The 20,819-nt window shown below is 40.8% G+C and overlaps 1 protein-coding gene across 15 annotated transcripts in view; it reads right to left on the bottom strand.

The window, feature by feature from the left end:
• The window catches only part of TCF20 (transcription factor 20), a 186,565-nt gene that overhangs the window by 15,037 nt on the left and 150,709 nt on the right, over nt 1-20,819 (bottom strand). For 13 of the 15 annotated variants that reach the window (XM_081928632.1, XM_081928643.1, XM_081928644.1 and 10 more), the window contains 3 exons: nt 19,044-19,093; nt 16,372-16,499; nt 8,889-10,164 (listed from right to left, as the gene is read on the bottom strand). In XM_081928632.1, the coding sequence (XP_081784758.1) occupies nt 16,416-16,499; nt 19,044-19,093 (134 nt within the window). In that variant the 3' untranslated portion in view covers nt 8,889-10,164; nt 16,372-16,415. Of the gene's footprint in view, nt 1-8,888; nt 10,165-16,371; nt 16,500-19,043; nt 19,094-20,819 lie in introns of those variants that run through there. The other 2 variants (XM_081928637.1, XM_081928638.1) reach the window with 2 other exon arrangements.

Raw genomic sequence — 20,819 nt, 5'->3', positions numbered from 1 at the left:
CATTGGAAAGGAAACTGCATCCCAACCAAAGAGGAATGGGTGAACAAACTATGCAAATATATTGAATTAGCAAAGTTAGCTGATTTAATAAGACAAAAACCAAAAAGTATAATTCAGAAACAATGGAAATGTTTAAATTACTAGTTATGTAGACAAGGATCAAATACAAGGTTTTGGCTGTGTATAGAGTAGCCTTGTGAGAGACCCAGAGAATTTAGTGATTTGATCATTTATGTGGGACTCTATGGGAGAAAAATATGGAATAACAGATAATTTTGTTTAAAATGTTTATAGGAAGTGCAGTGAAAGCGGTGGAAGTCAATCAATGACATTTTATTATTATTTACTTATTGAAATATATGTAGAATAAATTTGTAGAATATGTAGAATAAATTTGTAGAATATACCGTAATTTGTAGAAATATATGTAGAATAAACTCTTCCTAATTTCTTTTCTTTTCCTTTCCTAACTTTCTTTTTCTTTTCTCACACTTATTCTCTTTCTCTTTCTTTTCTTTTTTTCTTCTTTCTATGTCTTTTTTTCCTTTTCCTTTCTTCTTCTTCTTTTGTTTATTTAATTATTGAAAATTTTGTGTATATGTTTATATTTGCAATGTTTTGTTTTGACTTTGCAATAATTATGCTAGAATAACAAAGCATTTAAAAATAGAGAGAATGTGACTAGAATGCAAATCAATGTGTGCCACAAAAACACACACCAAAGAAGCCTTTCATTTCACTTCCACAAATGACTCATTCACACTTTCCTTTGTTCAACATTTCTAGCCACAAGTCCAGGCTTTTCAGGTCCAGATCCAACTTCTTTCTTTCTTTCTTCTCTGATTCAGTGGCAATGATTGAGTTTTCCAGTGGAAAGTGAGGGGCTAAAAAAGCAAATTTTGATATGCACCAGGAAAGCACCAACCTGCGCCTAGAAAATGAGTGGTAAAAGGCAGTGCTTTTTTCTGGGGGTACTCAAGGGAACGCAGTAATAGCACCGTTTCCCCCCAAGTGTTAAAAGTGTGGCACTTACTGTACTGACTTCAAGGTGAGTGCTGGCACCTTTTTTCTTTTTCTTTTTTTAAAAAAGCACTGGCAAAAGGTAAATGGGGATGAGCCCAAAGAGTTAACAAACCAACAAGAATCTTTCCTTGCAGGCATTTGCATTTTCAAATCTTAAAAGCATTATTTTGCAATCTAAATAAGTCTCCAGAATGAAAGGTTGCAACCACTGAATGTTCTCTTCTGCCCTCAAGCAGCTTAACTGAAGATTCTAGTTTTGTTCACCAAGGCTCCAGGCAATAATGAGATTTGAAATATGCATTCTGGGTAGATTATCCCCTGCAAATGCAGGATCACAAAAATTACCATTAATGGAAATGATTATTGCTCCTCTTTCAGCCCTCAAATTCTACAGAATACAGTAAACCTGCAGCTTGCACACATTTCACTTATGTGCATTCAGCCTTACACATGCTGCAAAAAAATTTAAAAGAGGTGGAAATTGGGTGGGGTTCCAGGAAAAATAACTTTGGCAATCCCACCTACCACTGAACCCAATGCCTTTTGACGATCCCCAATTTTGGCCTTATTCCAAGAACAGAACCCCCACGTAAATAGCCTGCTTACTGCATGCCTAGTTATGGAAGGCGTACTTGCAGTAGCAGGGCCAGATTAAACCCAAGTTGCCAGGGCTTAAAGCCCACTGAAATTCATAAGACAAGTTAGTCTCAACTTACTTAGGCTTCAGTCATAAGCTAGATTCGCTAGGATGACTAAACCCAGACCACACAGCCCCCGTGGGGTGCCAAAAAATGGTGCACGCAAATGAGGTTACGTCTACTAAAAATAAAACAAAATCTCAATCAGGAGTTCTTACGAGTTCAGGAGTTCTTTGGTGTACCACATTTTATGGGCTCTAGAGCAGTTATGGAAAGCAAAATGTGTTCCCAAGCCTAATTGAAGCATGTTTGTGGTCACCTTCCTTTCTCATACTGCTAGGGTGTGGTTGCAAATAGTAGTTTGAAAGGGGTGCAGATGGGAAACAATGCTGTTTCTTCCCCCTGCAGTCCACGCACCGCACTGCCTGCATTTCCCCATGGACCTCTGCTCTTCCTGCCCAACCCTACTGCAGACAGAGGCCAGGGTGGTGCATGATCTCCACAAGGCCAAAGTAGCATTGCAGCACTCTAAAAAAAACAGTGCCTGCAACTTTGCTTTGCCACCTTCCAAGTTTGGCACAGCAAATGAAGCCTGAGGGTGTGGGTAATACTGGCCAGACATGCCCTTTATTAACACTGGGCAGTTCCTATAAGAAAAGTGCTTGGGTGTGTAGAGGCTTGCTTTGCTTCTGTTTCCCAGCCCCCAGGAGGCACTTACCTGGGTAAAAGAAACGTGAGGGTTGTGGAAGTCAATCTGCAATATGGTGCCAATGAAGGGCAGGGAGACTGGCCCTGGAGGGTAGCGGCTCCAGCTTTTCCGACGCTTCATGTAATCAAAGGCCAAGATGAAAATAACGAGAAAAATCCCCAACAGCATGGGGTTGTTCCATGCAGCTGTGAAGAGGGAGGGCAATGACAGCAAGAGATCCATGATTTTGTTCTTCTCTGGATAAATCCCCTTCTGCTTTCCTTCGCCTTCCTCTCTCCTCTGTCAGCCCCTTTCTGTTTATTTTTCAACTTGTACGTGTTGTTCTAGCTGCTGTCCCTCCCTATCCACATAGTTGTGCTCTCTTCCAAGAAAAAAAGCTCGCTGCTCAAGTTTCGCAACAACTAATCTATCACATCAACAAATGAAAATCTTGTGGGAGTTTCATCGGAGAAAAGCCCCGCCTGCAGGCAAACAAGCCTGCCTTCTTGCGGTCAGTAAACAATACTTGTTCTTGCATGTTAACTAGAAAGTGTCCATAAATAAACTTTGGAGAATGCCCACATGCATTTGTCTTTTTAAAAAAATGAACAATAAACTGCTTTAAAATGTTCAGACAGTTCCATCCAGCTTGTTTCTCCCTCTGCAGTTCTGGGTGCTGAACGACAATCACAATTCCCCTTGCCTGGGGATCACCACTAACATAATGATCAATTGTTCAGAATGAATACCCCCCTTTCTTTCTGTGGACGTATCTAGACAGTTCAAAAATCTGTTCCTACCTCATTTCAGCTGCACAAGAACAGCAACTATAGAGTTGTCTTTGCCCATTCATTTACGCTTGTCCAGCTATAATATCTGATCTAGCCAGGTTTCCAGGTTTTCAAAGCACTTCAAAAGTTCAGATAGTAGAAAAGGAAGCATTAGCCTCCCCATAAAAGTGACCAGCGGTGCTGCAAAACAGATTGCTGTACAGTTTGTATGACTGCTGTGATGCCTAATGAAGAGTGCACACTCAAGCACTACTGAATGATTTAATATACCGTATTTTTTGCTCTATAAGACTCACTTTTTCCCTCCTAAAAAGTAAGGGGAAATGTGTGTGCGTCTTATGGAGCGAATGCAGGTTGTGCAGCTATCCCAGAAGCCAGAACAGCAAGAGGGATTGCTGCTTTCACTGTGCAGCGATCCCTCTTGCTGTTCTGGCTTCTGAGATTCAGAATATTTTTTTTCTTGTTTTCCTCCTCCAAAAACTAGGTGCGTCTTGTGGACTGGTGCGTCTTATAGAGCGAAAAATACGGTATATACAGTACTAGCCATCTATGTGTTAATAAATTATTCAGAGTTACATTGGTTAGACCAGAAATTGTGACCTGTTCTAGTCCCTTTCACAGGACAGACTTTCAAATACAGTGGTACCTCGGGTTACATACACTTCAGGTTACATACGCTTCAGGTTACATACACTTCAGGTTACAGACTCCGCTAACCCAGAAATAGTGCTTCAGGTTAAGAACTTTGCTTCAGGATAAGATAAGAACAGAAATCGGGCTCCGGTGGCGTGGCAGCAGCGGGAGGCCCCATTAGCTAAAGTGGTCTTCAGGTTAAGAACAGTTTCAGGTTAAGAACGGACCTCCAGAACAAATTAAGTACTAAACCCAAGGTACCACTGTATTGACTTCGGGAGGTAACATAATATTCATTGGAGCTGGTAGAAGAATACCCCGCTGCAGTTTTCTCTTCTTTTTGAAGGCTGGATGATATGGAGAAACATTTAGGCAGCACAGAGAAGACATGCATGAGATGTGAAACTGATTAATGTAAAGAAGTTACTATATCTATATCTATATAGAAATATAATACAACAACAACAACAATAATAAATTTCAGAATTTGCCAAAAAAATAACAAATACAAATGAAATCCAGGAAGTTTCTGATGTCTTGTATATCTTTAATTATTGCTCTCTCTCTCTTTTTATTGTATTTTGATACAGGAAGAATGCAATAAAACCAAACAGGAGGCTGGCTCCCAAAATGGCTGCCTTTATCACTGGCTTCAGACTAGTAAGCATTCTGCTCTTGTGGGTCAGAGAAGAAATCTCAACATATGCAAAATAATAATAATTGTTATTATTTTATTTATATCCTGCCCATCTGGCTGGGTTTCCTCCGCCACTCTGGGCAGCTTACAGCATATATAAAAACATAATAAATCTAGCCATATGAAGTACTGATCAGAGCGAAATATATAACAAAGCAATCATAAGCAACATTTGCACTGTTTGTGGGAACAAGAAAATTTCAAAACACACACCGAATAGTCAGTGTATGCCCTCTAGTGTTATTCTCGGGTTTGACACGATTTACAGGGAATAGTGTTCAGTCCTGAGTTCTCACCAGGTTTATTCTCCTCTCTCCCATCTCCCATGTAGATTTTTCAAAACATGGAGTAATAGGAACATATTTAAAGATAGAAGGGTGGGGGAATACTGTACCTTGTGGAGAAAAATTTGAAGTTGTGGATAAACCAACGAAGAATGCTGGGAGCAATAACAATAAGATAGGGTGGGGAATCTCCTGTTGTGGCAAGGCTGCCTCTCCCAGTCCATTCAAGGCAGGATTACCATTGATGCAACAGGTTTGTGCCTGCAAGGAGGCCCAGTATGTGAACTTTCATTAAGTTAATATCTCTAGTGTTCCTGGAATGAAAGTTAGAAAGACACAGTTGCTGTATTTGGGAGCTGTTTGGGCTGTCTCTGCTGTCTCTTCTAGGTGGAACCCACCTCAGTAAACACAATTGGATGGCAGAACTGGCCACTCTTTTTCCTTCTAAGTTGAGGACAGAACTTCTCTCTGTGTAAAAAGGTAAAGGGACCCCTAACCATTAGGTCCAGTTGTGGCCGACTCTGGGGCTGCGGCACTCATCTCGCTTTATTGGCCGAGGGAGCTGGCGTACATGTGGCCAGCATGACTAAGCCACTTCTAGCGAACCAGAGCAGCGCATGGAAACGCCGTTTACCTTCCCGCCGGAGCGGTACCTATTTATCCACTTGGACTTTGATGTGCTTTCAAACTGCTAGGTTGGCAGGAGTCTCTCTGTGTGGTGGTGGTTAAATAGGTGTTTGCTCCAAAAGACTTTTGCAAAGTTGGGAGCAGGTTACAGCAAGCCAGCCTTTCTGTTCTGTTGCTGTCAGCCAGTGGGTAGGTGGTGGATCACTGCTCTAATCCTGTGTTTGCTCCTCTTGCTAAAGCTGCAATCTCAACCTAACTTACATGGAAGTAAGCACCCCAGCCCCACCCCAACTCAGCTGGACTTTGTGCTAAGTAAGCATGGTAAGGATCCCACTGCAAAGGGCTGACATGCCCAGTTAAGACGTCCCCTTCTGCAAGGTTATTTGCTCATGGAGGCATTTTGAGGAAGATGTCGTTTATGATCTCCTGTAGTCCCACCAGGACTCCACAGGGTCTTTCAGAAACTGAAAGGGGGGTGGGAGTTGTGGTTGCTCTCCTCTCCCTTAGGCTTGTTTGCCCACAAGAAACATTGGAAAGTTGAGAGGAGGAGGAGGATCATTATTCTAGCTGGCTTTTGCTCCCTTTGCTAAAGTTGCAATCCTAATCCCATTGATTGATTGATCTTTATTACGGCCATTGGCCCGTCACACGACAGTTTCCCATACCACCATAATGTACTCCTAATCCCATTTACCTGGGAGGAAATCCCATTATAGAAGAGTATGGTTGGAATCAGTCTTCTGTACAAAATAATCCATAAACCATGATTACCTCAAAAGGTAAGCCCCAAATAGATTATACTGGGTTTTTCTTTTGTGTTCACATTCTAGATTGTTTACTCAGCAAAAATTTCTGGTGAGTTCAATGGAAATTACCTCCTAGTAAATATATATGGGATTGCAGCCCGTGCTTCCTAAAATTCTGATGAACACCCTCAATTAATTTTGTAACCAAGTTATCTGCAGCAGATGGGACTCTTTCACAATCAAATTTCTGGCCAAGCATTTTGCTACACTCCCCACCTGTTCAGCATTCTCATAACTTCTCAAATCAAGTTTACAACTGAGTATAAACCTAATCTGTCCCATGAGGTCCCACCTGTTTGCTCATTTTTATTCTACCACCATCTTATTCACCCTCCTGAGTATCGTTGCTGCAATAAAGGCAGCGGCATTTATTTTTTCAATTTTTATTCCACTGTTCTGTGGAGAAGTTCAAGGTCCCACACAAGCGTTTCAACAACTTCGAGGATAAGGTTAGACAAAGACCGTTTTCAAGTCAGGTGGTAGGCAGGGACACCCGTTTTCTCTCCTCCCCTCTTCTTTCTGTTTTATTCTATCATACACACAGGGACCCCACCCCATTTTACACACACACACAAGCACCCATCTCCTCCCCACTCCCCCATCAAGCACTCCCCGTCTTCTCTTCCTCCTCCTTCCAAATTGTTATTCGTTCTTGTGGTCTGTTTGCAGCCTCCAAAGCATCTGCCCAGGGCTGGCTCAACCATGATGCAAGGCGAGGAAACCGCCTCAGGCGGCATGGTCCACTGGGGCAGCAGTTCCTGATGTTGACCCCCCCCCCTCCGTTCCTGATGTAGATCTTCCCTGGCTTGGAGAGGCATGCCATTTTGGGATCTTCATCAGGTACTAAAATGTACTGGGCCTGCCCTGCACCTGCCATTGCTTCCCTTCACCACCCAGCTTGCACTCCCACAAGATGAGTACCCAGCAATGAGTGATGGGGAAGCATGCAGGCAGATGCACAAGCTCAGAAGCTCAACCCTGAAGCAAAGCAATGAGAGCACCTGTCCAAAGTCTTCTCCCATCTCGTTGAGAACAGAATACTTTTGGTCTCATCTAGCAGGACTGTTATGGTCTTCCAGGCTACACACAGAAGTCCACAGAACTCTAGAGGCACAAGAGTGGAGGTTTGCACTTGAGACTAGGGATACTTCAGGTGTTTGCAGACTCTGTATTTTGCAGTTGGGTTTCAGCAGCACACCAGGAAATTCAGATTACACAATCATAGCGGATTTGGAATGCTAAAGAAGAAATGTGCAGCCTGCTCTTGGGAGGATAAAAGAATTGTAGTCAGTCCTGCCTGCAAAGTGTAACAGATCAAAGATGCAGGAAGCTTTCTCTCATGGAAGGTAGTAATGCAATGCAAATACACCTGGCAATTAGAAGACAGATGGATAAGAACTGAAGTGTAACTTTCTTCTGCCATATTGAGTTTTCTGCCATTTGTCAAGAGCTGAGTGAGGCTGTTCCTTTCATGGTGCATATGCTTTACCACCAATCACATCCTTCTATATCTTTCCAGTTTGCAGGATGCAAATTATAGAGTGGTTTATCCTAGGAATCCTTGAAGACTTGCTTAAGTGTAAGACTGGAGCCATCTCTGAATACAGAATGATTTATAAGAGGAGGGGCTTGTTGAACCTTGGGCACGGCAGATTTAACTATGCTGCACTACGCTTGGTATCGTCTACAAAGGTTTTCTGTTGAGAACTTGGCTCAGGATTACTACGCTAGGATTTCAGACATTTTATCTTCATTCCCCAGCCTCAGAAAATCCCAGCTTGCAGAACAGCAGTAGCATTGTGGGAATTACAGTGTATGAATGGTAAACACATTAACAGTTCATATTGGATAAACAAATGTAATAGTGAATGAGTTGGCTTTACCTACCTAACAGCCGTAGTGCCAGAGCAGAAACTGGAAATAATCCAAGCAGGAATGAATGGCAGTGAACTTTCTTAGATTAAGGGGCATCATGGTAGGAGTAAGTATTGAGAGTCTAAACAGTATGTAGACAGCATCCAGCTGTTTTGGGACTACAATTCCCATCATCCCTGACCACTGGTCCTGTCAGCTAGGGATGATGGGAGTTGTAGTCCCAAAACAGCTGGAGGGCCAAGTTTGGCCATCACTGCCATAACTAGAACAAAGGCCAATACTATGGCAGTAAATAGGTGCTGGAATTGGTGAGAAGAAGCAAAGGGAGCAGATGCAGTAGTGGTGATAATCAGGATACAGAGGAAGATTTTTCTTGTAGACTCCGAATTGCTAAGTTTTCATTGTGGAATCTAAGTGCAGAGCTCACGAGTACTTGTAACAATTGCAAATATCCCAGTGGTCAGCAACAGGATGTCTTCTAAGCTAAACAGCGTGTCTCAGAGGAATCAGATGGCATTTGTGAGCTCATGTACCTTTAATATCAATCCCAATGGACTATATCCAAAGCCTGATGAAATGTGTAATTCCAGGGGTATGAGTGTTGTAAAAATACAGGAACAATGTTGGTAGTGGCTTCTGATAGATAAAACACCCTCAGAAAGCTTGCTGTATATGAGTGTGAATAGTTTCTCTGGACCATTCAAGGTGGCTATGGAGATATCTTAAATCTAAGAGTTTAGTTGGTGTGCAAATGACCCAAACAGCAATCACAGAAAAAACTGCAACTGACAGGAAGAGCAAAATACATTACATTCCACAGAAGAAACAAGGTTAAAATGAAGTTTATTAGGTTTTTTTGTGGGGTTTTTTTGTTTTGTTTTAGTTTTTTATATAAAACTGTTTGTGAAACAGCTATTTTATTCCCATGGCAGAGTGACCACTGAAAGATGCACTAACCCCTTCTTAAGGCCTTAACAAGAGAAAAAGTTTTGTTTTTTAAAAAACTCAAATGTTTAAAAATTACACAATGTACAAACAAACTAAAAGTAACCATGTGGTGTAGGCTGCTAAATAGACATTCTCCCTTCCTTCCTTTGGGAAACAAAAGACAGAGAAGAGAAGGGTTAATTGGATTTTCCTGGTCAGCTTAACACACACTGATTATGTCAACATTCAGACTTCCTGTTGAATGCCCCTTTCTAGCAGGCAAGCCAACATCCTCCTCCAGACTACCCCCCCAAAAAGGCAGCAGCTCCTTGGAATGATTTGGGAGTATTTGTCAATGCCAAGAATGGCGCAAATCCCCCACCTTTTGGTACAGAGTAACGTATAATAAGGTCAGAATATCTGTATATGAAGCTAATAGAAGCCACTCTTATTTCACAAGTCACATGACATAGGAGTCTTCTGGTGCTTCCTTTCTTAATAAAAATAAATAGCGTTTCTTAAAAAGAAAAAAAATCCCCTTTTCACACATACACAAATACAAACATCCCATTCCCTGCAACCATTCATTCCCACCTCCCACCCCTACGGACAATTTCACCAACATACAGGGGGGGAAATTCATATTCTTTAAAACCTGGGTTATCTGTTGTGGAAGTTGGGAGTAAAGAGACAAGTTTGATTAAGCAAGCTCATAACTCCTTTTGAAACAAGTTGAGTTCCATTTGCAAAGGCCTTGTTTGAATTTTACTTATACTTGTTCATAAGCAACTTGGAACATATATGGGTCCTAAAAATTCAATTTAATGCATAAAAAGGGATAGCGCACCTTTCATTTAAAACAAGTCTATCAAGACTAAAAATAGATCTTTATATATATAATCTATATATATATTTTATCCCTCCCTCTTTAATTCCCCCACTTTCTTTTCTTTTCCCTCCCCATCCCATAGTCACTATGGAGATTGTGTCCATGAAAACAGCTGGTTCAGACTCCTTGATCATATTCTGTGATGTTGTCGGTCAAGTGTGATGAAAGAGTTGATGAAGGAAGTGCTGGCATTGGCAGGCACATCAAGAGAGGGGCATGACTGCACAGTGGGAAAGAATCCATCCAATCATGAATGTCCACCGCTTTCTTATCTCAACAGCTTAACCTGGAACAGGAGAAAAGCACTGCCATTAGAAAAAGGTGCATGTGCGAAACATTTTTTTATTAACTTGTTGGCAAAATTTAAGTCCACAGCCCAAGGAAATGTTGTAGCAGAAACACTTCCAAGAACTTTAAAACTTGGTAGAACTGTTTATGAAAGTGTAGCATTTATAATTCTTTTTTCCTTAAACAAAAAAACCCTTTTAAGGTCGTGAAAAGCAAGCAATTCTGCAGTGATTATATGAAATGAAAAATTGTAGCCCATTCCCTTCTGTTTAAGTGTCCATGTCAGAATTCATTACATGTAGTGCTGGGATATATGGCTGTTGGAAGATACAATGTGTGGCTAATTTAATCAGAGGGTGAATCTCTGCTATAGCCGGATAACAGTGCAGCCACTGAAAGGGGCTTCATCTCACCATACTTTGTATGGCCCTGCACAACCACCAGATAGCAACCATTAAAAAAAAACTCAGAATTACTATCTAATGATAGATTATTGGCGACCATGAGTGCACACTAAGGAGATGCTTTAACTAAAGTAGCCAGCATTGTCTGGATTTAGAGGTAAGGTCAGCTGAAATTTATCGGTTTTATTTTACTGGAGGCACAAATGTCACTTTAAGCAGCTTGTGCAATGGCATGTGTATGTATTTAATTTCCTTTGTAGACCATTATTAGTCACTCTATGACAAGTTTCAGACTCACTCCATTCTGCTAGTTAAGAGTGTTATACTCAGCCTTAAACATTCTGCAAATGCTTTAGGTGAAGTTCCTTTCAGATTGTCCACAGAATGTGAACTATTATTGTATCTTTCCTGCATCTTAAATTAGGAGGCCTTCCTATGAATGTTTGTGCTTCAGTAAGCCCCATAAGGTTCAGTGATACATCCAAGTAACTGTGCACACTTAAAAGGGGCTTAGCTAGAGTGCGAGTCCTTTGCACAAGCAGTGGGGATTTTAAGAGTGATGCTGACTTTTCAAATTGACTCTTCCATGCTTGTTGTTGTATTGATATATCAAATATGAATGAGCCCTATTCCCAAAAAGAGGGGGAGGGGCTGTTTAGCCTTTCTATCTATCAGACCACTTTTCTCTATTATGGATCGGACCTGGGAAATTCAACTGAATTTTCAGGTTGAATCAGATTCCCTTATATCTCCTTGCTTCTTAATTGTGGGTCTTATTCCTGAGTACACTGGCTACCAACCATCTATCTTTCAGATACTGTAAGCTATTTTGGACCACTGACTTTTACTTCTACAGGAGGCATACATGTATCTTGCATTTGAACAGCTTAAGCAAAGAAAGAGGACTTTACTAAGGTAGATTTTTAAAACTAACTTAAAAACTTAACTGTGAGGTGTGAAGGCCACTCCCTGCAAGGCCCATTCCACCTGGCCTAGGAGGTGGGGCCCAGACTCACCCAGCCCTACTATGTTAAATATGTATTCTGTAGTTGACCTCCTTTGTAATGTTTTATTTTGAAAGCTTTAAGATAGTATTTTAGTTTTCTGTTATGTTGCTTTGACTGTATACTCTATATTTGATTTTCTTCAGACTGTTTTATTTTTGTTTTATTGATTTAATATGCTGTAAACGGCTTTGAGATTTTTCTTAAAAATATAAAGTGGTGTAGAAATTTAATAAATAAATAAATTTCTTCAACATGGAAAGCATTTTAATTCCTTTAAAGGAATCCTTTTTTTCCAGTCGTAAAACTTTGCCTTAGTTTTTAACTCTCTGCTTGCCCTTATCCATCCACTTTGGTTCTGCTGTCCAATCTTGATATTTGGGGTGGGGTAATTTTCTTTTTAATGGCATGAAGTCTTGTGGCAGTAAAAAGCATTATTACTGTTTACTGATCCTTGGAGAGGCAGAAAGGAACGGCTGGGACAAGGCAAATAGAATTGGGAGAAATCCTGTGTGTTACAAATTTTCATGACAGATACTGGGAAATCTGAAAAATTGGGTACTAACGAGAACACATCTGGCTGATCCATGAGAACACATAGCCCTGCCACTGCAAAATCTGCCTCTGCTATCATGTGGACAGGAAGAGAAGCAAACACAATTCTCCAGTACTGAGTCCAGCAGCATTTATTGTTCTTTTGGCCCTTGAACCTACTCTTCTTCCAGAAGGAAGCAGGACCGGGAATGAGTTCCAGGAGGGCACAACCTTTAGTGCAGATGAAGGCATGCAGATCCTGGAGGTTTGGTCTAGCAAGTATTACCGACAAGCATATTCTCAATGCTGTATCATCACTGATAAGCTTTGCAGTCAGACAAATGCTTCTGGGTGTAACAGGCCACAAGTGCTGTGGCACTGAAGGTATGGTAACCCCTTAATTTCCCCTAGCCTGCAGACAAATAAACTCTAGACTTAGTAATGCCAAATACACAAACTCACACACTTCTGTTCTAGACGAATTTAACCTTTGAATCTATATTGCTAAAGCATGTAAGAATCCCCATCCCAACCTTCACATGCATTCAAAAGTAACAGCACCCGCCCTTCCAACCACCCTCCCCAAATATACCAGCCATTTTATTTCCAATTTTATGCACTATTTCTCTTTTACCAAGAAAATCAAGGTGGAAATATACTACATACAAATAGTTAAGTAAAAATAAAAACCAACATCAGCCCATATGACATACTGTATTATAACTGGCAAATGATGCACAATGCCCTGGATTTATTTGGACAGCATAGAAATCCTTTTAAAAATTATAAAATATGTTGAAGCAGAGTTGTAAGTAAAAGGCTCTTTTGAAAGTAATAATCTTAGCCAAGAAGAAGTTATCATACTCACTTACTTCTCCCATCCCCTTACATGCTGGCTTCAACACTTCTATGGTGGATTTTTAAATCCAAGGTTTTCCATTAGATATAAGTCAGAAAACTGGCTTAATTTGTTTACTAACCAGGATATGAAACTAGGATCCAGTGATTTAACTTCCTAGAAGTGGGAAGCCAGAGAATTCCAAAATGTATAAGTTGAAGTCTCATAATTAGAAACATAGCTGTTCTTGCATATACTGCCCTGTTACAAGTTAACTGACATTGGAACTACCCTCCACTGCTTATGGAAGAACATCAAAACTAATTTCACTATTTTGATGAATCAACAGGAGAAAATAACCAATGTACGTGGGTGGCACTATGGTCTAAACCACTGAGCCTAGGGCTTGCCGATCGGAAGGTCGGCGGTTCGAATCCTCATGATGGGGTGAGCTCCCGTTGCTCAGTCCCAGCTCCTGCCAACCTAGCAGTTCGAAAGCACATCAAAGTGCAAGTAGATAAATAGGGACCGCTCCGGCGGGAAGGTAAATGGCATTTCTGTGCGCTGCTCTGGCTTTGCCAGAAGCAGCTTAGTCATGCTGCCCACATGAACAGGAAAAACTGTCTGCGGACAAATGTCAGCTCCCTCGGCCAGTAAAGCGAGATGAGCATCGCAACCCCAGAGTCGTTCGCGACTGGACTTAACTGTCAGGGGTCCTTTACCTTTTAACCCATTCTCTACTGGCAGTCACAGATCTAGGACACCTATAACTCAAAAGGAGCCACCTCCCCCAACTTATTTACGAAGTCGGCATATTTTTCTGATATCAAAAAAGACCCAGGTGAATAGGTAAAGTGTAAATGGACATGAGACAATTAACTGAAAAGAGATAGTCACAAAAATATTAATAGCAAATGATTGGCATTCATAATCCATTATAGGTTTCTTTAGAAAGAGCTGGGAGACTCCTGCCTCAGGCTTTCGTATACGTGAGGCCTGCCCTTACCTGGAAACAAGCCAGAGCACTAAAGCAGAAACTCAGAGACAGGCAACAAGACACACAACACTGGTCCTTTGTGCTCTGCTCTCTTCTAATTCCTGGAGACAATGCAGATCACTAGATTCATTCACAGTTCATCTTCATGCCTCAGAAATGTTGGAGAACTACTGGAGCAACCAGCTCAGAAAGAAACAGGTGGAGACATTCCATCTCTGTGTGACCAGGATAGCCTTTATGTATTGCTTTCAGGGGCCTTCACTGCACCAGGAAGAAGGCACATAGCCAAACCATTCTAAATGACACAGCATTTTGTGCACTACCCTTCAGGTATTAGGCAGTTCTATAGGCAGTTCTCCTGATAGCTCAAATGGGTTGATATTATAGTATTGTTTTGTGCCTTGCCCTGGATTGCCTGCAGTAATAACAAATCTTATAAATAAATAAAATCTGCTCTGTTAAAACATTCACTTCATAAAGTATCAACAAAGCCCATTCACAGTCACCTGGCTAGAAGCAAACACAAGGATTTCAAGCAATGCTTAAAAACAAAGGAAAAAACAAACAATGCTGTGTGCAAATGATTTCTAAATGGTGAGAAAGAAGTGGCACGGATGAAACAAGGTCAAAGTGACACAATTCCAACTTACACATGTACTGTCTTGCATGTAAGCAAAATACGGTGGGCAGAACTTGTTCAAACTCACAAAATATTCGTGAATAGGTAAGGGAGAAAGAAAGACCAATAAAGACCAATAAGAGACAGGACTTCAGCAAACGACCTAACTCACCAATAGTTTATAAAGTGTGCATTCCCATTCTGTAATGATAAAGATACTAATGATGGCATAGTTCCTGTACACTGAAGATATCTCCATTATTCTGTGAATAATCCCTGTGAAAGCCATCCTAACTGAACCACCTATTAAGGGAAATCTCAATTCATAAAGCTAAATCTGTTCATATAGGATTGTCTATTGAATGCACTTACAGCTAAATAAATGTTCATGCCCCAATTCAAACATGACAAGACACAATGAAATAGTAATCAGAGAATGAATGTTCAATGCTAATTTTCAACACGCTCCCTGTGGTGTAAATAGATACCTCTGCCCTATTTTTAGATTACCATTTTTGTGTGTCTTTTGGAAGAACTCATTGAGTGTTAGCATCTAGCTTTCACTGTCTACAAAATGTGGACAACAGGCTAGCATTATCTCCACACCCACATCCACAAGAACTAAAAACATACCAATATATGCAAATACAACAATATTGTGGTAAGAGTGACTTCAATATGAGGATACTGGTAAAAAAATAACTATCTTGAGATGAAAAACTCATTCTATGTGGGTGAGCCTTGCAACTCAGCACTCAAGCTGGTTGTCTGTGAGGAATAACAATGGCCTCCAGAAGAGAGGTGCATTCCCACTGCCATGGGGGCAGAGCTGAACAGAGCTGGACTGTTATAGTAACTGCGTATGCATATGCTTTAAAGAGCGTCTGGCTTACTGGCTTCATTATGACAAATGAAGCAGCATTATAGAGGCCTTGTCCTGGGCTTGGACAGGTATTTGCAATACCCTCACAGCATGAAGAGGTGGGAGAGAGTAGATAGTGGTAACAACATGGCAGAGGGGGAAAGAAACAGAGTAACACGGTTGAAATAAGCAGGGAAGCCAGGCAGATGCGCTCTCTCTCTCTCTCTCTCTCTCTCTCTCTCTCTCTCTCTCTCTCTCTCTCTCTCACACACACACACACACACACACACTAGTCACATGTAAGTCTGTTCCAGGCTTCCTGTGGATTTCTCAGCCAAAAGGATAGAAGGATCAGCCCTGGAACTTCATCCCAGTGTATATCTGGCATGGACTGGGAGGGCAAAGAAAAACCATCATTAGACTATCTGAGTCTGTGTCCCTCAGAGTGTTCTGATTGCTTCTGCTGAGCTCAGAAAGACAGCACACTCTCTCTCTCTCTCTCTCTCTCTCTCTCTCTCTCGGCTTTTTCCAGAACACTGAAAGTATGTTATGCTTATGATGCTATGCAGAGCTAATCACTGCCTTTTCCTCTAGGCACTTGTACCAGGCTGTCAGGCAGGCTACTGATCTTGACTTACTGGAGCTCAGAAAATGGGAATTTAAGTGAAATATGAGAGTTACCCATCAAATGATGATATATAAAACATTGATCTCCCTCACCCAAGCTTCTGTGTTTACATAAATAGACAAACAGGTGATACATGGGAAGTCCATTAGGATACAGCAGAAAAGGGCTTCTCCCCAGTTCTGCCCTTCATTGGTGAAGTGGCAAGCTTAGTATCAAAATACAAGTAAATAGGAGTCAAAGTTAAAATCTCTGCATAGCAATCTCACCACCTATTTCTCCCTCGGGCTGGAGAGAAAGTGGCATCCTTCCCTCAACTCACCTGTGCTTGCTTTTATTTTCATTCCCACGAACACACTTCCCCCCTCACCCCCGCTCCGACTGCTCTGTGCTGAGGCTGCCCTTCACCATCTTGTTCTGCAAGGAGGGAAGAGAGCAAGGGAGGAGGGGCTAATGTCCAGTATGCCAAGAAGAAGGTGAGGGGGAAAGAGAAGATAAAAAGGAGAGAGGCAGATGAGAAAGAAGATGGAGCATGTGGAGAATGAAAGAGAGAAAGGAGCATCAGTACGAGAACCAAACACGGATCTTTCAGACAGGATTTCTGCACGACAGCATTTGGAACTTCTGGGAGAAAAGAAATAAGCAGTTTAGCAAGAAAGTTGAGCTGTGCTCCATAATCACAAAGCTTTCCAGCTGAGCAACAAGAAGGTTTTTACAGCTTCTTCCTTAAGTGTTCTGAACTGACATTTTGTGAAAGATTTTTGCTCCCTGATGTCAGATGTTTTTAACCATTGATCAGAAATGTCAAACTTAAGCTTTTTTCACCTTGTGGATGTTGAAACAGATTATATCTGGTTTTCATTATCTTAGCTAAAAGAATCAACTTACAACAGAAAAGAGGTGTTAATACTACAAAACAAGTAACATATCTAGAAGTACTCTCCTTTCCAATTTAAAAGCGTTACTTCTTGCTATATCTCAATTAATTCTAAAACAACCACTTTTTAATAGATGGGTCACTTCTTAGAGAGTGGAAGTCTTTGTCTTCCATTGAAACACAACACAGTTTCTAAACAATGTTGCACATATTCCAGAATCGCAGAAAAATAGCAAAAATAGATATACTGTGTTCAGTACCTTGAGAGTCACATGCTTAATTTTATTTTTAGTAAACCATCTCCTAGGCTTTATGGTTATGCAGATCAACTTGAACAGTGTGTGCACCCACAATGCCTGGTCGATTCTCCAATGTTAGAAAGAGTCTACAGGAGATTGGGGGGTGAAGTTTCAGGACCCTGAATAATTGGGTTCGAGCCCCATACTGGGCAAATGATTCCTGCACTGCAGGGGGTTGGACTAGATGACCCTGTGATCCCTTCCAACTCTACAATTCTGAGATTTGCCCAGTACTACAGGTTGCAGAATTTAGTTTCTCATGGCACACCTTTGCTTTTTAAAGTACAGAGTGTACATAAACTTATCTGAAAAATTTAGAAATGAGGAAATAATATTTATTCATTCCAAAAAGGTTCCTGGACCCATTTATCAGTACCATACAGACAAGGCAAACATGGTTCACAGAAAGTTCAATGCAATTCCACAGCATATGCCCAACTTCTGATACACAAAAGAACATTTGGATCAGAGGAGTGACTGTCAGTGACATATTTATCAAGGGAAGAGCCATATCCTGTTGTTTGTTTGTTTGTTTGGTATTGCTATTTTTTGGTATTGTGATACTGTATTGTTCTTAACCTGCACTGTGGTTCTTACCAGTTTTATAAGCTGCTGATGGATTCATGAATCAAAAGGCAGAGTATAAATATTAGAACAAATATATGCAGCAACAACAACAAAAGGCTTTAATTACTAAAATCAACAATTTGGTAGCTGAATGCTTATTTCTCACATAAATTAGCAATGATGCCTCTGTTTGTTTATGTTGGTATTCTCTCCTGAACTCTGGTAATTTTTGCTCCTTAAAGACTGATCTTGTTCTATAATAATCAATTTGGTACATTTAGTGAACAAAAACATGGGGTTTTTTTGCAAATGGTCAACACTATCCAATATAGTGAAGACATAATATGATGTGCAGTTTTTATTCAGCTATCTGAGGTTTGGCAGTTTCCAGAAGTCTTAATCCAACATGACCTGTGAACTTGAAAATATCTGTATTTCTAATATAACTATTTAACAAAGCAGCCTTCTACTTTGGCTGCTCAAAGTATTTTATAGCTTTCTTTCACAGAGATAGGTGGCTGATCTTCAGACAGCTCCACATTCCTTGTTCTGTACTGTTTTTGAATAGAGAAACAAGGGGGTATCCCAAATACACCTTTACACATCATAAAGCATCATTCAACAAGCAGAGGCTCAACCATGTCTGCATGTTATAAATTATCATCCAACTTTATATTGCCTAGCTATACACAGAAAAGTACATTATGGTTATTTTACAAATTGGTGCTTTAACAATATAACCAGAGGTTGAACAAGTAGACAAGAATTAGCTGGCCAATTGTGTCCAGCACAGCAAATAATGCCAACCCATCTTCAACAGACCAATTGATGAAAGGAAGTTTCCAATCAGCTTCCCAACCATTTCGAAACTTCTTTTTCTCAGACTATTTGCAGACAACAACTTTTAACAGAACATTCACTGAACAGCTACAGCCAAAGAAAAAAAATCAGTACAAAAGCTATGCAATGAAGCTATCTTTCATAGAATGAACAGAATCCACAGAATAATTCCACAGAATAATGAACAGAATCCACAGAATAATTCCACAGAATAAAGAAAATATGAAGACTCATATTTTCTGACCATGCCATCCCACAGGAAATGGAAACACACACACACACACACACACACAAAAATAGAGATGCCAAAGAGTATATTTAGAAAGCATTGCCCAGACACAAAATGTCTAAAAATAAACTATGATGAGACCTATATAGCAAATGGCAGCAAATTGATAGCAACTTTCTTACCTTGTGCTTGGGGCACCTCACTGAGAAATTCTCTTCGTTTAGTAAACAATCTAAAAGAGAAGAAAACAAAAGGTAAAGAATATTCTGAACACAGCCACCAACTCCAAACCCAGCATGAAGTGATTTTAAACCACACTGCTAGCAAAAGAGTTATGTCTGCTTCTTCATCTCCAATTATAGATATTTTTTTCGTAATATGAAAAAGGTGCTCACAGTGTAGTAACCACTAACGTCTGAAGGAGAGATGGGTGCCTGCAAGCACACTGTAATCATGTACTCAAAAGCCTTAGCAAACTCACATTCCTAGGAATACAGTGGAACCTCGGGTAGCAAACGTGATCCGCGCAGGAGGCACGTTCGCAACCCGCAGCGCTGCATCTGCGCGGGTTGCGATTCAGCACTTCTGCGCAAAGCGTGATTTAGTGCTTCTGCGCATGTGTGAGCAACAAAACCCAAAAGTAACCCATTCCAGTACTTCCAGGTTTGGCGTGCTGCACAACCCGAAAATGCGTACGTCTGTAACCTGAGGTATCACTGTATGCCTACTTATCTCCCCTTGTAACATGAAGTTGTTCAGCTAAAGAACATGCTACAAACACTTTTTTCAAAATTCTTAAATCAATACAGAGGCTCTTTAACAGATTGATTCCATGCTCACCAATAAATTTTGATTAAAAATCTACTTGTTTAGGGGCATTCTTCCTCGGGGTATACTTTCAGTTCAAGCTTCAGACATGTGATCCTGCTGCACCTTACATTCTTTTAACTATCTTTTTTTAGGGGGAGGGTGTCAAATTTCAGCTGCTTCGTCAAGATAGTATGTTTTCAGAAAACCATTAATGGATCCAGTCCCCACAATTCCTTACAACCTCCAAGTGACTCCCATAGTGGTAAATAAAAGCATGCTAATTTGAAATAATCTTAAATATGTGCTATAACCATATCCTCCTCCTGCTGCAATCTGCTGGAAAAGTTATAACAGTCAGCATGAGACTAACAAGGAAAAAACTTCTCTCTCTGATTTTGGCTCGGTTTCCTTTGCTGCAAGGGGTATGTCAGTGTTCCACATTGCAAGCTCTGAGCCGCATAAAAAGAAGCTTAAAGAAGGCTAAAACAATTCTGTGTAGTTCTCTAAGGCAAGCATTTATCCCAGCTGCAATTCAAAGCATATGGGCCACATTCATACATAACATGAAAACACTGTTTATTGCAGCCTTCCAACTTGGTGCCCTCCAGATGTTTTAGACTCCCAATTCCCAATTCAGTTCCAAACAGCAGGGAAGGATGGTTTACGATGGCATGTACAAGCTGGTAAACTCCCAAGCAAGCCCTGGTCTCGTGTTCCCCCCACTCCTCTTCCTACACGGCATGAAGACATTTGCTTTTGCTTTCAATGAATCTTGGGCTGGTGGTATTCTCAAGAACAGGGACTGTGGCTTATAATATAATCTAGTGCAGAGTTTTCCAAGTTTTCAAGTTGGTGACACACTTTTTGGAAATGCATCATTCTGCGACACAGTAATTCAGTTTAACCAAAGGTTAAACTAACCCCTTCCAGCCCCAGGAAGAGTGCAGGGAGAGTTTGTGCGACACACCTACACACTGCAGCCGACAAACTAACGTGTCGCGACATACAGTTTGGAAAGCTCTGCTCGTCAGTTTCAAAACATGCCAACTGAAAACATGGGTTATGAAGTTGGCTTGTTACTGTACATTCCAGGGTAATGTTGTGTACGCTTCAGTCTGAAGAGAATTGTTCTTATAAGGATGGCATCA

The sequence above is a fragment of the Podarcis melisellensis genome (assembly GCF_964234715.1).
Source record: "Podarcis melisellensis genome assembly, chromosome: 10".
Taxonomy (NCBI): domain Eukaryota; kingdom Metazoa; phylum Chordata; class Lepidosauria; order Squamata; family Lacertidae; genus Podarcis; species Podarcis melisellensis.
Note: the sequence above shows the minus strand (reverse complement) of the source record. Positions and strands in the feature narration are given on the sequence as shown.